This window comes from Aspergillus wentii (genome assembly GCF_001890725.1).
Source record: "Aspergillus wentii DTO 134E9 unplaced genomic scaffold ASPWEscaffold_4, whole genome shotgun sequence".
Taxonomy (NCBI): domain Eukaryota; kingdom Fungi; phylum Ascomycota; class Eurotiomycetes; order Eurotiales; family Aspergillaceae; genus Aspergillus; species Aspergillus wentii.
Genome location: NW_024467835.1, coordinates 4008270 through 4024653, shown reverse-complemented (window position 1 = coordinate 4024653; position 16384 = coordinate 4008270). Strand labels below are relative to the sequence as shown.

At 47.2% G+C, this 16384-nt stretch overlaps 9 protein-coding genes across 9 annotated transcripts; 3 read left to right on the top strand and 6 right to left on the bottom strand.

Moving 5' to 3' along the window:
- Positions 1–567: 567 nt before the first annotated feature.
- ASPWEDRAFT_109918 (sulfatase family protein) lies at positions 568–2498 on the bottom strand (the record flags this gene model as incomplete). The annotated part of the gene is made up of 5 exons (XM_040828128.1): positions 568–948; positions 999–1160; positions 1209–1423; positions 1474–2323; positions 2367–2498. 5 exons carry the CDS (start codon positions 2496–2498, stop codon positions 568–570), a joined length of 1740 nt encoding a protein of 579 aa, XP_040689895.1.
- A 1062-nt stretch (positions 2499–3560) lies between these two features.
- Positions 3561–4665, bottom strand: ASPWEDRAFT_112399 (NAD(P)-dependent oxidoreductase; the record flags this gene model as incomplete). The annotated part of the gene is made up of 3 exons (XM_040828324.1): positions 3561–3984; positions 4038–4557; positions 4602–4665. 3 exons carry the CDS (start codon positions 4663–4665, stop codon positions 3561–3563), a joined length of 1008 nt encoding a protein of 335 aa, XP_040689894.1.
- Positions 4666–4966: 301 nt separating this feature from the next.
- Positions 4967–6056, bottom strand: ASPWEDRAFT_41431 (uncharacterized protein). The gene is made up of 2 exons (XM_040835559.1): positions 6018–6056; positions 4967–5967 (listed from the first exon to the last, which is right to left on the bottom strand). Exon 2 carries the CDS (start codon positions 5795–5797, stop codon positions 5135–5137), a length of 663 nt encoding a protein of 220 aa, XP_040689893.1. The 5' UTR covers positions 5798–5967; positions 6018–6056; the 3' UTR covers positions 4967–5134.
- ASPWEDRAFT_41429 (uncharacterized protein) lies at positions 5913–6658 on the bottom strand. Its single transcript, XM_040835558.1, has one exon. The coding sequence runs from the start codon at positions 6268–6270 to the stop codon at positions 5992–5994; it is 279 nt and encodes a 92-aa protein (XP_040689892.1). The 5' UTR covers positions 6271–6658; the 3' UTR covers positions 5913–5991.
- A 31-nt stretch (positions 6659–6689) lies between these two features.
- ASPWEDRAFT_537728 (uncharacterized protein) lies at positions 6690–7223 on the top strand. Its single transcript, XM_040837949.1, has one exon. It carries the CDS (start codon positions 6794–6796, stop codon positions 7175–7177), a length of 384 nt encoding a protein of 127 aa, XP_040689891.1. The 5' UTR covers positions 6690–6793; the 3' UTR covers positions 7178–7223.
- A 125-nt stretch (positions 7224–7348) lies between these two features.
- On the top strand, positions 7349–8734 carry ASPWEDRAFT_41425 (uncharacterized protein). Its single transcript, XM_040835557.1, has 2 exons — positions 7349–7466; positions 7515–8734. The coding sequence occupies exons 1-2, from the start codon at positions 7388–7390 to the stop codon at positions 8294–8296; spliced, it is 861 nt and encodes a 286-aa protein (XP_040689890.1). The 5' UTR covers positions 7349–7387; the 3' UTR covers positions 8297–8734.
- Positions 8735–9266: 532 nt separating this feature from the next.
- ASPWEDRAFT_52033 (putative glycosyl hydrolase) lies at positions 9267–12855 on the bottom strand (the record flags this gene model as incomplete). Its single annotated transcript, XM_040837693.1, has 3 exons — positions 9267–9523; positions 10228–11557; positions 11602–12855. The coding sequence occupies 3 exons, from the start codon at positions 12853–12855 to the stop codon at positions 9267–9269; spliced, it is 2841 nt and encodes a 946-aa protein (XP_040689889.1).
- A 1012-nt stretch (positions 12856–13867) lies between these two features.
- ASPWEDRAFT_172997 (uncharacterized protein) lies at positions 13868–14307 on the top strand (the record flags this gene model as incomplete). The annotated part of the gene is made up of 3 exons (XM_040831009.1): positions 13868–13892; positions 13943–14027; positions 14088–14307. The coding sequence occupies 3 exons, from the start codon at positions 13868–13870 to the stop codon at positions 14305–14307; spliced, it is 330 nt and encodes a 109-aa protein (XP_040689888.1).
- Positions 14087–16015, bottom strand: ASPWEDRAFT_41422 (GMC family oxidoreductase). The gene has a single exon (XM_040835556.1). The coding sequence runs from the start codon at positions 15961–15963 to the stop codon at positions 14362–14364; it is 1602 nt and encodes a 533-aa protein (XP_040689887.1). The 5' UTR covers positions 15964–16015; the 3' UTR covers positions 14087–14361.
- Positions 16016–16384: the final 369 nt, after the last annotated feature.

Below are 16384 nucleotides of genomic sequence, written 5' to 3'. Positions count from 1 at the left end.
ACAAGTAGTGCAGTTGCTGCTGGACGCTGGGGCGGACCCCAACGTCCAGGATGATGACGGCGGAACCCCGCTCTACCTTGCATCAATTAACGGGGAGTTCGGAAACGTTGAAATACTCCTCAAGGGCGGAGCTGACGTGAACTACAAGAATGGCGAGGGGCAAACGGCACTATCAGGCGTGGTAGTTGAATGGGAAGGTTTTACTTACGAAGAGGACCGCTCATATCTCGGGGAGACAGTGATCAAAGTATTGCTGGATGGTGGTGCTGATGTCGACACCAGGGATAATGATGGTCGAACACCGCTATCTCTAGCGGCGACTTACAGTGACTGGGTCGCAGCTAGCATTCTTATTCATGCTGGGGCAGATGTCAACACCAGGGATGACGATGACCAAACTCCGCTAGACTATGCGACATATACAAGCTTCATCGAAACGCTGGTTAACGCTGGGGCAGATACCACCAGCTAAACCAACTTCATATTTTTTTCCACCCCTTGTTCTATTAAATTGCATAATTGTGCCATTATATATCATCACTATTATACCGTTCACAGCATATCTGATTACCACCAGCCAAACCAACTGCGTCTCTTTCCACCACTTGTACTCTTACCACCCCCAGTTCCACCTCCATAGACGTTATACTTCTGAGGTCCTTCACGGGAAATGAGATAACCAGGCTCGCACGAGGAAAACGACACCTTGGGCTGTCTCGAGTAGAACCCATCAAAACTGGCATCAAGAGCATCCGGCAAGCTTTGAACCTTTCCACCAGGGTGTAACTGCTTCCATGGGTCGCGGCATGCATCTCCTGTGCAAGATTTGAGGACCATCATGAGAGCATCAAGACGGGGAATGATCTGGTCCAATCCCCTATTTGCAATTTTGTAGTCTGCGTGCTTTGCGGTGTTGGCCGCCAGGTTGATGGTTTGGGCAGGATCGGCCTGTTCTGTTAGTCTCGTAGTACCTCTGGAACATATGAAATATAACATACCTTTGTGTTGTAGAATTCCTTCTCGTTGGTACACCAAACTGAGTAATAGAGAGCATAATCATCTGCCACCAATCTCACTCCCTTGTAGGTGTTGTTACCCCATGATCTTCCATTGCCGGCGATGTCATTGCTGTACCAGCCATATTTACCTTCGGCAATGGCCTAGTACTGTTAGCTAGAGTACACTATAAAAGGACGATAGGTACATACACTACTCCAGTATTCAATAGCAGCATGCTCAGTTCTTGTCTTCGGATCTTCATCCGCAGTCCATGGAATCTTCTTACCATCCAAGCCATCTTTGGTTGCACCAGCAATGGACAGGAAAGTAGGGGCGAGATCAGTATGACTAGTGACAAGACTCAAAGTCTGGTTCTCGGGGATACCAGGACCACGGATTGCCAACGGGACATTGATATCGGTGTCTATCTAGGTTAGATGACAGTATACTTATTAAGTGACGATTGATACTCACCAAAACCGCAGTTCTTGCCGGGCCTCATCCGATGTTGCGAAATGTGATAACCATTATCTGCAGCAAAGAAAATATACGTGTTGTCCAGCACACCAGCAGTATCCAGCTTCGTGATAAGACTGTCAATCAACTCATCAACACCTTGAAGAGCTCGCAATCGCTTTCTCTGGAATTCATCGTTGTAGTCAATTTCAGTTTGGTTCAGCTTGGGCAATTCCGCAGTCCAGCTAACAGCTCCCTCAATGAGATTGTTGAAACTGGCATCTCGGGGGATTTTGTAGTTTTTAAACAGACTCTCGTATTTGGATGGGTACTCAGCTTCACCGAACCAGTTTATATCTTTGGCAGGGTTGGTAGAGCCGTTTGCATGCGGTGCATTCGGTGCGACAGTCAACATCCAGGGTTGTTTGTGAGACACAGCCTCATCAATGAATCCTAGTGACTTGTTTCTAATCACATCCGTGCTGTACTGCCCATCATAAGCAACCGGCTTACCACCATTGCGCGTAAATCGCGGTAGGTAGTACTGATATGTCCATGGATCAACGAGGATATCCGATCCGTTAAAGCCTCTCGGAGGTGGATTGTTGTACGTTTCAGTAGTAAACGCATTCCACAACTTGCCAACATAATACGTGTTGTACCCAGCGTCTTGCATCCAAAGCGGGAGGTAATTGTCGTTCCATCCTGCAGACACAAACTTCGGGTATCCACCATACGGCAGACCGACATCCGTCACGTTGGTGTTGTGCGGCATGCGACCAGTCCAGATGTTTGCCCGGGATGGACAGCAGAGAGCAGTCGAGCAGAAATGCTTTTCGTAGTTGGTTCCTTTTTGGACAATTTTTTTCTATTCAATTAGCTGGGTTCATATAGTGTAGCGGTGGTCTTACCTGCAGATGAGGCATATAGTCCATACTCCCCATGTATTTATCTTGATCATCGGTAAGAATAAATAGGATATTGGGCTGCGTGGCTGCCGCAGCCAGTCCGCAAAGGAGGAATGTGCTGATTGTTGTTTTCATCTTGGGTGAACTGCTTGTCTGGATAGTTCAAACTGAGAGATTCAGCAACATTTATATACCTGGACAACACCACCCATTGCCCGATTTTCGCAACAGTAAACGATAAGTAACCACCCCTCTATCCCGTGGAGTCCCCAGACCGTGCAGTCTGCGATCTACAACAGACGGAGAATATCTATCGTCAACAAGAGAATCTAGATTGACGATCTGCACCATGTGGGGACATCCGGACGGGTGAAGCGAGAATGTAGCGGATTGCGACATCTTGACGCTGATGACGACAGAATATGATGATGGTGAACAGCATCAAGATTCCCTGGATAGGAAGTTAGAAGATTAATTCTACAGTATGGTGTGATTTTTTTACTTGGTTGTGTGATTAGCTATGTTTAATGTTGATGGTTGTGGGTCTGGAGATCTTCGGTTGAAGCTGTATATGAGCCTAATCTGGCATTGAGATAGAATCATAAGGCGGGCTGTATATTCGAGATTAACCTACGGTGAGGCATTATTTATCTTTAATAATATGATTAACTATATGATACAAGTTATTACTGTTGATTTATTTTGCAAATCCATGATAATAACTGGAGGTAGAGGAGGGAAGCCAAGATGGACGGCTGTCGGTCTGTTTATCTCAGGCCTCTCGTCTTCGGAGCCTTATGACTCGTGTCTGCATTACTCACTTGGCATGCAGATGCGGGATAAACATTCTGGCAGTTTTGATAATCAGTTCCCTACCAAAATTAATGTCGTTGTATGATCTGCCATATAAAAATCCACCGATTCATCATAACTGAAGCGCATACAACCAAGATATAAACCGACAATCAACACAGGCTGATAGCACCAAAGGCACCACAATAAAATGGATTAAAGAATTAAGTAGAGATGAATAGCACTTGCTCAGAAGGTCCAACACATGCATATCGGCTATATTAGGCTGTGTTGTGATTCCCGCTAAGAGCACATCATCGCTGCCCCACACAGACGTCAGTTGATGATATCACAAAGTAGGTGCTCTTTATGAAAATGCACTCAATTGTAAAATATTCGTGTAAACTATTGAATGTCTGTGTTATCTCTCTTTTTCACCCGATCAGATTCAAACTCGAGTCCTGCATGCGACCGCAGCACTCCATACATCGAAGACGAGTCCAACGCCCGTTTGTTTTCTTCTCCGTATCTGCTTGCCTCTCCATAATGGTTGATAACAACATCAGCAATGAGTAAACTTGTTCCAACCTTCTCGGCATAATCAACGCCCAATTTCATGTCCTTCTGTGCAAGTTGAAGGTCCGACCATGGCCGTTCACCCTTGGCGGGAAGATAATGTCCTCCGGTTATGCGCTTTGACATTGCGAAAGGGAGCGCTCCATACTGATGCTCAATCAACGACTCCAATGCCTCATTTCCGATTCCTGATTTTTCGGCAAAGACATGGGCTTCTGAAATAAGCTCCATCATTCCACCGGTTATGAAGTTCCTAGTCAATCGATAAGTTGTGTGTCTGAAGGAGAAGATAAAGGTGAAGCATACCCCGTGGTTTTCAGGAGGCTAGCCTGAGCAGCATCCGTTCCAACATATAGTGTCTTTCTAGCCATCACCCCATCCAGAAAAGGCTCAATAGCCTTGACAGCCTTATCTGCACCAGCGACGACGAACAAAAGCTTCCCTTCCCTCGCGACAGGACTCGCACCAAAGACTGGCGCGGCGATAAAGCTGACACCCTTCTCTGAAAGGTGTCTTTGCGCCCAGGACGACGTGTCTGGGTGAATGGTCGATGTATCAACGATAATCTTACCAAGAAGCTGGTGTGCTGGAATTCCTAATATAGAGCTGATGATCGAATTGACCACGTTCTCATCGCTCACTGACATAAAGCAAATGTCGACACTGGCAATAACATCCTGAACACTAGTGGACTGCACGCCTCCTATTTCCCGAATTGACTCGCCGCGAGCCTCTGTGCGATTGTAGAATCGAAGCGAAGGGGCACCTATGCGTGATACATGGCTTTGAAGATTCAATGCCATGGCAAGTCCCATTGACCCGAGTCCTGAGATGTTAGTCGATAAGGTGTTGGAAGAGTAAATTACTCACCTATCCATCCAAGTCTGGGGTGGTTATCGGCAGCAACAGACGGCAGTTCTGGAGAGGATGCCATTTTAAACCAGGATTCGATCGCTATCGAATTTTCCCGTTCAACTAGACAAATGGACGATATGTATCCCAAGTGACTAAAATCAAGATGATCTGGACGAGGCCTCTAATCACGATCCCTTCGTAAGCATTACTTGAAATGAGGCGTGGGGCACAGTGAGGGGTAAATTCGGAGTAGCGAGGGGAAGCGCAGGATGGAGATTAGAGCAATTCAGCCAGTAATCAGTAAGTAGCAAACAGCTTGCAGGCCCATTCATAATTACTAGACCACTATATATATAGGTATTTTCTTATCTTACTTCCTCTCCATAAGTGAAACAAGAATTGCTGATGCAGTACCTGATTTCAACCATATTAAATGACTCAGAGATCATCTCCCCTGGTGTTATATCCTTTGTATAGTGCGAGGGTTAGATGTGCAAATAATTAAACACCATATGAACGATATAAAAGTGATCATATATTATGCCATATTATATGTTTCGCTGGGCTCTCTTCTCTTCCTTCTTCCGCGCCTTGTTTTTTCGACTCTGCTCAGATTTCAGTCGAAGATTCTCAGCCCATTCATGGACTTTCTCTGGGTTCTGAACCCAGCAGAGAACAACTTCCCGAGTAGCCATCGTATCTTCCATGCAGTCATGGCCCACTTGGGCTGGCTGGATGTCCCTGTTCAGTATGTCACTGCATAGCGTCTTCAGTCCGAAAGAATCTTTGCAGCTCTTCCCGACTGCCTCTCTGCTGACAATGGCCGTATCAATAACACGCAGATGGACCATCCGCATCACTTCCAGATCGTGCTTGAGTGCCTGCCCAACCATGAGGGTATTTTCGTCGACATATTTCCAGAGCTCTTCGCGAGCTTCTTCCCATCCATTCACTGTTCTCCCCGCGCTGACCATCTGCCTTAGTCGCTTCTCTGACATCCCACTCCATGGAGTCCGCCAGTCTGTCACCTTCTTCTTTGGTACAACAAATGTATCCACGAGAACTTCCCCAGTCACAATATCCACAGCACAGACCTGAGCAACTTCACTCGAGCCTCCTTCTACCTCAACCATCTCACAGTCCATTGAAACAGCAGCTCGAGCCGTCTTTACTCCATCCTGGGCAGGTGTAAGTTTCGAACATCGCCACATCTCAGCCTGACCTTCTGGAACAGGCAGGTATTTATGCGCATCCAAAACAACACACCCCCTCCTCTGATGACAGCAAGGATATATTTTTCGTTTTCCGCGGTTATTCTTGGGTCTGTCTTTGTGGTGGTAACACCCTGGTACTGTTTTCCTGTCCAGGGCGCGTCTTCGTTCTATTCTCGCATTAGATGTGGATGCTACAGGGGAAAATGAAGAAGTGTACCGCCGCAGTTCGCACATTTCGCATGGCCATCTATATCCTCTTGGGTGGGTTCTTGTACTCTATATCCATTTTGCAAGAGGACGTCATTCGAGTGACATAATCCATTCAATGCAAGAGATACTGAATCATAAGCGTCGGTTGATACGACTGCCCACGGAAGTGATGGAGACAGTAAGTTGGCATTTAATGAAACAGATGCCATGCTGACAGTAAGATCGGCATGTGCCTGTTCGGCTGTGTGTTTGGCATCCATCTTGATGCGTTGTCTCGATAACAGATATTATCTGTTGGGATTATGTCAGGCAGCTACCCCTATATAAACGTCAATTACGGTCGGAGTCAAGGCTATGCCGTTGACTCATTCAGTGTGCAGGCAGAAACGAGTTACAATCAGAGTGGCTGAACTGCCGCGCAGCTGTGTAATCATTCGATCGGACCCAATCGAAGCATCCTGAAACCGCAATGAAACTGAAACTGCGGTGTTGGTGTCGGTCAGCACATCGCCAACCCCTCAGCCCCGCGCTTCGGATTCGTGGCGGCGTTTAAGAGGTGGCTTTGCGGGATTGAAGATACGCACGCATCATGATCACCAACGATTGAGATAGGCTCAGCATTAATTCGTGCTGGTATGGAGTATTTCACCCTTAATTAAATATTCAATGCGTTCATAATTGATTGAGTCATAGAGTAATGCCTGATACCCAAGGCATCTATTACGAGTGCCCCACGAGGGGTAATTAGACGAAAATAATCTGACGGTGCTGTAGCCACCCGATATGTACAGGTCTATAGCGCAGACACTCGGAACAACACGGATCCTCCATCAGGCAATCCCATGCGTGCCTCAGGGCAATAACCTTCTTCTAGAACACAAATCAAGGCAATCTGCCTTGTTCCTCAGGCCAAAAATCGTCTTCATCGTCGGTGGTGATCATTCGGCTACGGTAGACCAATCACAGGCCGCCATGGCTAACACCGGGTTGCCGGGCCGGTCAGCAATGATTGGCCGGGATGACCGAGTGCTATCAGTGAATGTATACTCCACGTTGGGCGATAAGATGAGGCATTACCCCAGGGGCATTGTGGGATTCTGGATTGCATTATTTCGGATGTGCTGGCTGTGTGTGCTTCATTCGCTCTTTAACTTTCTTTTGTCGTGAGTTGTCCTTCTGCTTATCCGGTTTTCTCTGCTAATCTTCCGGAGTATACATATACATCTCTCCCGACTGCCAACATTCCTTCCTCGATATTCTCATTTTACACCTCCCACATTTGAAAGTGCGTAGACACAGTCTACCCGCACAATGGAACAGGATTTCGACTTTTCATCTCGACACCTCCCTTTGTCATTCCAACGCAGTGGTAGCCGGATGGCAGAGCTTCTCGCGGCCGATACAATCGTTGCTGCGGGTTCAGCAACATTGATCACTCCTGCGGTCATGATCTTTGATAGGTATTACACCATTGCCCTGAATATCTGCATATTCAACTAACAAGATAGACTTGTCGTGGAAAAATCCTTCTATAACCAACCTCTTCTCCCCGCATTCCGACGACACCTTTGGCTCTCCATCTCACAGCCTGCTACCTTTTTAACATCACGACCCAGTCTCCTTGTCTGGTCCCTCTATACCGCAACATTCGCAACAGTAAATGCATCAGAGACGATCCTAGAGAAGATCAATCCCAAAATCGACCATGCAATCGCTGGAATGACAACCTTCATCTCGACGTTCATCGTCAACTCCTCCGTGGGCATCTGGAAAGATGTCAAATTCGCACAATTATTCGGCCAGAAACATATCAACACAGACTCTACACCAAAGCCTGCTCCTTCCCCGTCATCGACATCCTCAACTCCAACACCGGCTCCTAAAGTCGCCCGTTCAATCAGCCGTATCCCCCTTGCTACATACTCTGCCTTCCTCATCCGCGACGGCCTCACAATTTTCGGCTCCTTCAGTCTTCCCAACATGGTCTCAGCATCTATCCCCGACTCTATCGCCTCCCAAGAATACCTCAAAATCCTCATTGCCCAGCTCGCCATCCCCGCATCCATCCAACTCATCAGCACACCCATCCACCTCTTCGGATTGGACCTTTATAACCGTCCCCAGACCCTCCCCACAAAAGACCGGCTCCGTCGTATCAGTCGAGACTGGATCGGTGCATCACTCCTACGCATGTGTCGAATTATTCCCGCATTCGGGGTAGGGGGATTCGTGAACACCGAGGGGCGGGCATATTTACACGAGCAGCTAAACCGGCTCCCACGATGATCCTGATCTCATAATCACGATGATAATATCGCATTACCAGATACTTTGCCCAAGGTGGGGAGAGGAGAAGGTGCAAAGTGGCAACCCACCGCCAATTCACCGGCCCGGTGTTTCGCCCCGTCTGGCTCCGGAACACAACACGTTCATCACCGGATGGGTGCATTATTGATTATTTGATTCGATTTGGAAATCATTTTCAATATTATAACATAATAGATATCCATAGAACAAGCAATATACCCAGCATTTATCAAGCGTTCAGCAATACGCTCACATCCTTGTTATGTAACTAGGAGGATGATTAACCGCTAAATGGGTTTTCTCCGCTTGGGGCCCCGCTATCGTCGGTCGTTATTTGGTGATCTTATTAGATAATTATCTAAAGCCTCTCAAATATTATCTATTTCCCTTAAATATATATTGGTCTATACCTCTACTGGAGAGACTGTGGTTTGTGTGTTCTCATGAATATAAATAGCCATGCCCCACCCCCTTTCCTGCTGCTCCAATGATAGCCGCTCTGCTCTCTATAAGAACCAAGGTTCGCAAATGACGTATTTCTACGATGTCCAACCAGTGTATAAGGCACTCAAAAGTTCAAATATAAAGTATTTAATCCATTTATAAGTTTATACTTGGAAACATGGGCAACCACTTTTATATCCATTGATTTACAATTTAGCCTTGTCTTCCTCTCGGCCTTGCAGGTTAGGGTGGGGAGTTCGGACAGGTCGAGTCACGGCATAGAAGGCCAGACCTTGAGACTTGGTCGAGAACTAGAAAAAGGTGAGCTGTGTTAGCCAATTGATCGCTACCTGTGATGGAGAGGACATGACAAACCTTGACCTTGGATCCGACGTGGAAGAAAGCAAAGTCTCCAGGGACGAGGTGATGGGTGACTCCGGTAGCCTCGTCCTGTTTAATCAAAGAGCGATGGTTAATATTGCTTACATTTATGAGAAGGAAAGCATCACGGGATCAGACAACATACCAGAATATCGATCTGACCATTCAGGACATACTTGGTCTCCTCGAAAGTGTAGTGTGCGGGTCTTTGCGGGCCAGCCTCAATCTTATAGAACCCGGAAGTAAAGTACGAGGGGGAATCAGTCGTCCGGGTGCGGATGGAGTGGAAGTCGGCGGTAGTAGCGTTCTCGCCCTGGGGAAGCGGGATGAACTCGTGGCCAGCGCCTTTAATGACGGTCAGAGGAACGAGATTGTTAGACACTGCGCATAGTAAGAGTATCAGTAATAGTCCTAAAAGGGAGGATTTTAAGAGTTACACACTTTTGTTTTTTTATTGATAGATATTTACGATTGGAAAATTATTTAAAAAGACACTCTTTGTCTATATATATATTCATGGTGCTGTATGGATGTACAACTCGGATGCTTTCCCGATACGGCCAAGATCCCGGGTGTTTTGTCCTGATGAGGAAAATCCACCCCTCAGCGGAGGCGGGGAAAATGTCGGATGCATGCCCGGTGTTGATGATGAGGGTATTATAGCAATATAGAGCAATGACGTGCTACGTGCATGTATTCAAGAGGAAATGAGCATTCCATTTAAGGGAAGAAATAGAAGGAGAGAAGAAAGCAGCTATACTGATGTGGGGTTGGCCATGATCTGGCCAATCATGATCCACGTTGCTTGTACTGATGAAGATTGGTAAAAGAAATACTTAAACGGGGTCTAAAGTAGATAAGTCGAGATAAATTGATGAGTTCGAAGGCCATTCAAAGTTTGAGATGAAGCGAATGTATATTTTTACTCAATGGCTATCTGAATATTTCTCGCGGTTTGACACACCCAGTTCTCCTAAAGCATTCTAAATCACATCAAATAGCAAGATAAATTAACCATTCTTCAAATCATATCCTCAATATCGTGGTACCAATATTCTGTCCCGATATTTCCACCACGGCCACACCGTCGTACTCCACCGCGACAGTCATGCTTTCCGACCCGAATAGCGTCACATAATTGTCCGACCAGAAGACAGGAGAAATCTCCTTTCCGGTTCTCGGGTCACGAAGAGTCAATTTGACGAAGAACGCTGGGAAATTGGACTTATTTGTCAGTAGGATCTGTGCTTGTTTCGACGACTTTTTGCCAGTGCCTGGTGTTTTGACAGTCGCTTTGACCGAGGAAGGAGATAACTTGCTCAGTGCGCTATAATCCGAATAAGATGAAACAGGAGTGGTAATCCAAGTCGATCTGTCCCAGTCCAGCACATCTTGTGTGGGAGAGAGCCAATAGACATTCCGACTGAGGATGTCACCAGTGCGAGGATCCTGGAGAACAAGACGGAGAAAGGCAACATCCCGGATCCTGTCAATGCCAGGTACGTTCATCACCTTGTTCGACGAGTTGGGAATAGTCTGGATAACAGCATTCCAGTGTCCAAGTGTCTTCCCACCCCCATCAATCAAGTCCACAGAAACGACTCTTTTCTGACCCAACAAAGAATGATTAATCACATAAACTGCCTTGTCACCATAGCCATAGGCAAGATGCTCCGGACGATTCGCGATCTTGGCCCCAAAATACGCACCGATTGGGCGAAGATAATAATCGAACAACTGCCAGTGTAGGTTAGGCCACGCACTGTTCAACATCCAGTATATAACACCCGTCGCAGGTCGAGGGGCATCCCGACGGATGGAGAAGGCTTCGAATTCGGCTCTTGTGGATTCATAGTCTAGTATCTGGGCTTTGCGGAGATAGTCATCCAGACTGCTCGGCTCTCCGTACCGGTTGAACAAAGCATCATTGTAGATGGACCGATTGTGGAAATGGGAATAATTCTGCGACATGTGATACTGTCCCTGCTTGGGCTTGGTCCATAAACTCTCCATCCCATCCTTGGTCATGAACATCCCTAAGCTCTCCCTCTCAGGCGTACCAACACCAGCACCTTGTTCGGACCCAAAGCCGAATGCTGCTCCATATTGATCTCCATACCAATAATTCGGGGGGACCCAATCGTACGGTCCCTCCATCTTCATTCCCGATGGATCGAGCGGTTTCGCATAGCCACGCTTACTAGCAGATGCGATAATGGGGTTTTGCCAGTTCATCGCCTTGAATGCGTCGACGTAGATTTTCGTAGCACGGCCATCGGGCCAGTAGTCGGATCCGACGAGGAAGGCGAGAAGACTGGGATGGGGCTGTAGCATGCCTGCTTCGTGGAGCATGGAGTAGTTGGCGATGGTGTAGTCGTGGTCGTTCCATTTGTCGGCGGCGACGTCGTCGTTATACTATAGAGTCAGTAACCATATACCATGTAGGAGTGACTACTTACAGTCCACCCCTCCCATTTATCACAGCATTCCCAACCAGCCATTACCATTAGCCCCATCTCATCTGCCAAATCGTGAAATTCGGGATGTTCCATCTTTCCCTCCAAACGGACAGTGTTCATTCCCATGTCCAGGATATACTGGAAAATCTTCCGAACACGGTTGACATCAAAGCGGAGGAAAATATCAGGTGAATATCCCGCCCCGAGCACAAGGAATGGCTGACGATTAATACTGAATGAAGTATCGTTGAAGGAATTAAGCATCGACCTGATCTGCCGGATGCCAAAGCGCGTTCGCTTTCCAATATCAGAGACACCATGTCCAACAGAGGCATTGACCTGGACTGTATAGAGGGGTTGCTTCCCCCATAGTGCAGGCCACCAAATGCGGGCATTATTGATCGTCGTTCCGAAAGAAACAGTTCTCTTCTCATGGGCCTTCAGTTGGAAGTCATGTCGCAGGGGAAGTTTCTGCGACCCATCGTCCGACTGAATAATTCCATCCAAGGTACCATCCACTTTCTTTCCGTCATAGTTAGCGATATCAACATCAATAGTGACAGAAACCCGATCTGCGTTGCCACTAAAATCCGTAATAACTCTTGGAGCAGAAACAGTAACAGAGCCAGTTTGCGATATCTCCACATCGCGCCAAACGCCCGTTCCATTATCAGGGGGAAATGGGTTCCAATCTGCCCAGCCCACGGCAAGATCACGAAGATAGTTGGTTGGATGGGCTTGGATGAGAAGACAGTTACTTCCAGAATTTACATGAGGAGTCAGATCGTACCGATGGCCGGTGTACGATCCATCCTGGTAATCTGGGGCTGCGATACGTTGTCCATTGAGGAAGATATTTGCCTTGGATGTGATTCCATGCGTGTCAAGGAAGAAATGTTGGCTCTTCGTTTGTTTGGAGTTGATGGTGAACTCCTCCCTGTACAGCCACGCAGACTTGAACATGGTCTGATCAACTTTATCCAGATTGTCCGAGTAGAACAAGTCCGTTTCATTGAAAACTCCATTCTCGATCAGGCCTGCCATGACAGTCGCACGCGATCCGATGCGATACCAGGAGGAAACATTGGCCCCCGGTTTGGAGATAGAGGGGATGTCGCTTGAGGTGCGGAGAGACGACTGAAGACGCCATCCTGGGATGATAGCATGGTCGCCTGGTGAGGATACAATGGCTTGAGTCCTTACGGCCGCTGGAAGACCAGCAAGTAGAACACCAATAACTGGAAGAACGTGCATTCTGGTGTTGTTCGTCTTGTCGTTGGTGTCGTTGTAGTTATTTCAAGGGGTGAAGATGAAGGGCGGGTATACGCGTGACATGCAGGCAGCATCTGCACGAGGTTACCACCTTGCTTCGTCCAGGCACCAGGGGGTGTGTAACATCATCATGATATGATCAAGTATTTATTTTCAGTTTACTTCCGTACTCTCTGGAAGCTTGTATTTAGTTAACTTCCAGTAATAGTTAGGCATCAATATGAATTTACATCAGACTGACACATGAGCATCCATGTATTAATAGGGTAAACACTCATCTATCCGGACAGGAAGGCAAGGGGAAACGCCGCAAGGGATCAAACGACTACACCGCCAGCTCGAGGAGTGTCATTCGCAATTTTTTGCGCAGGAGAATCTAAATTGTACAGGTATTTAGGTCACCAAAGTCGGCCTAGACAGCTAAAATCCTTTGTGTGTAAACCCTGCTTCTTTCAACCTTTAATTCAGCATGTGTTTCGCGATTATCCTTTGTCACTACTACTTCCGGCGCTACTGTCCCTGCAACATAATGTCCTAATGGGATTCAAGCAAATATGCATGGGCGCACAGGCATTGACTTGGCATTGATCGAGGATTTATTAGGTCCAGATGACAGGGCCTTCGTCTATTGCTTAGAGTATCGTCATACCAAGTGTAATGATGGAGTTGAAATAGACTACCGCGTAGATATGATTTCTTTCTGGGATCAAAGACTCTATCAATGTAGATGAAACTTGACTGTTTGTGATCTTCACACTAGGGAAATTTCATCAGCCGAACAAGCTGAATCTGGCAGGCTCAGATTTACGTAGCTACACCAAATGCTATCTCAATCTCCCCTTTCTTCATGTTTTATTTTATTGTCTCTTATTTTATCCTTGATTAACCTTGACAAAATCAAAATGGAATTCTTGGGGATTCGCAAGGTGCTCCGTGTATCAGTGATGCGTTGGCTGGTGGCGGTGGATACTTGGGCAATTTGACTGCGTCTGTTATGTCGCCTACTTTGAAGAATCACAGTAAGGATGCTCGTCATTGTCTTTCGCATAAAATAATTCTGATTTGATAGTCTCCGCCATCGTCTTCTATGGAGACCCGTGCCACATGCCAAATCAGACATACAACATGGGCAATGGCACTCGAAGCGCTGAGGGGTAAGCACTGTCTTGCACCATATATAAACATAGCTGACCGTAATATAAATACCCACGGAGCCAAAAGCAGCGTGCATTTCTGAATGAGCACTACTCAGACTTGATCGCCGACTACTGCAACCCCAATGACCCCGTCTGTGCCTCGAGTGATGATATTACGGCGCATATGGAGTATGTCTACTTGTGGAACGGCAACGCTGCTGCATTCTTCAAGAGGAAGGTCACTGAGACTCTTAAATTGGGCAGCGGATTGAAAGGTATACAATCTGAATTTATATAACTTTCTACTATCAAGCCTCCGTCCAACCGTGAAAACACGAGACCCATGAGATCCTTAAGAATTCAAAATAATATCAGCAACAGCCTCTCCCATCGCATACATCGGTGCTTGATAATGCCCTGCAATGGGAAGTGGTAGCACACTGGCATCACAAACACGCAGGCCCCTAACACCCAAGACCCGACACTGGCTATCAACAACCGTTCCCATCGCTGCAGTTCCGGCGTTCTGATACAGGCTACTTCCTATGATGTCGATTCGCTCGTCGAGATCTTCATCAGTGCAAGAGCTAGTCAACGCGTTGTGTCCAGGGGGTGGGGTTTCGCCTGCAATAGCTTCTTTCGCAGCGTCTGTCTCCATGATTTTGAATGCGAGACGAATTGTAGAGCGAAGCGCAGCACGATCCGTAGCCGTCGCGAGATAGTTTGGATCAACCACTGGATTTGACATAGGATCTGTATTTGCAAGACTCACTCTTCCCCGACTTGTGGGAAGAAGCAGCACAGCGAGTGTAGCGATGTGCTGTCCATCAAGTGGAAGGCTGAATTGCGTTCCTCCTCCAGCGATGGGAGCGTAGTAGATGATTATTTCACCGTTGGCGCGCTCTTCTCTGATGTACGGATCCTGAGGATCGATCTTGTCAGCTTTAGCAGCGGCAATGAGTCCATCACGAGGCGTGGAGGTAGTCACCACCCAATCGGTGGTGTTTCCATGTAGATATTGGGGATTGCTAAACTGTGGCGATCCTAGTGCTAGGCCTTGGTCTGAGTTTTTCAGTTTCCAAAAGATTGATCCCGCAACATGGTCGTGATAGTTATAGCCGACTGGGAGATCAGCGATGGTGTGGATATTGTGCTCCTCAAGATGCTCCTTTGGACCGATGCCAGACAGCATCAGCAGCTGGGGTGTTTTCAATGCACCGCAGCTGACGATAACTTCCTTGCTGGCTCTGTATTCAGTTCCGTCGACCAGCGTAATGCCAGTTGCTTTGTTTGACTCGATGAGAATCCGAGAGACGACACTATTCGTATGGATGGTAGCTTTCGACAGGTCGTATGCTTTTCCTGCCGGCTGACGCTGTGCATTCTTCCAGGTCTCTGTCATGAAACTGAATCCGAAAGGATGGCCATTGTTAGCATCGCTGTTGAATATGAGTCCTGCTTCTGTCAAGGAATTGCGCAGTGGCTCTCTCAAGGGATAGTCACGTTTCCCCATGGTGGTCGAGATAGGGCCTGCGAAACCATGGATATCTGAGCTGGCTGTGTGAGTATGATGCGTCTCTGTTGCTTTGAGATACGGAAGCATGTTCTGATAGTTCCAGCGTTCATCGCCCACATGCTCAGCCCATGCATCATAATCGCGTGAATGTCCTCGCGTCCACATCCCATAGTTCACAGCCGTTGAACCCGAGAGCAGCTTTCCCCCATGGTTTATGACTGGCCTATTTCCCAAGTGTGGTTGGTCGGTGGCTGTGAACTTATACTCGAAGTCTGTATCATGCAGGAGCGCAGATCCAAGCGGGTTCATAACCAGTTCATTGTAGTCTTCGGGGCCAGCTTCGGCGAGGAGAACGCTGTGACCGGCTTGGGAGAGGCGCGATGCCAGGACACAGCCGACTGTGCCTCCACCGCAGATGATGTAGTCGTATGTAGACATTATACTATCAACTTTGTATAGTACAAGAGATGATTGTTCTACTTTCTCCTGACGCTGTGTTTAATTGAAGATGCCCCGCACTTTCAAGGCTGCTTATGCTGATGCTGCCCAAAATCTGACATAATCCTCTACGCCCATTTTGGTCATCGTGTAACCATCACATATTAATATCAGGATATTGATATCTCAACGGTGCACTAAATGATCAGTGGATATTAAATGTTGAATAGAGAATACACTGCCCATTTCGATTGCATGCGCCCCACACATTTATTCAGTAACAATGAAAGTCCCAAGGTAGAAGACGAGGCTGAGCATTGCCTGAGACTGCAATATGCACCAATAATGTATCGAATATGACAGATTGTCATGATCGTCGCTTTGGCTAATTCATGGCTACGTACTCAGCCAAGACAACAAG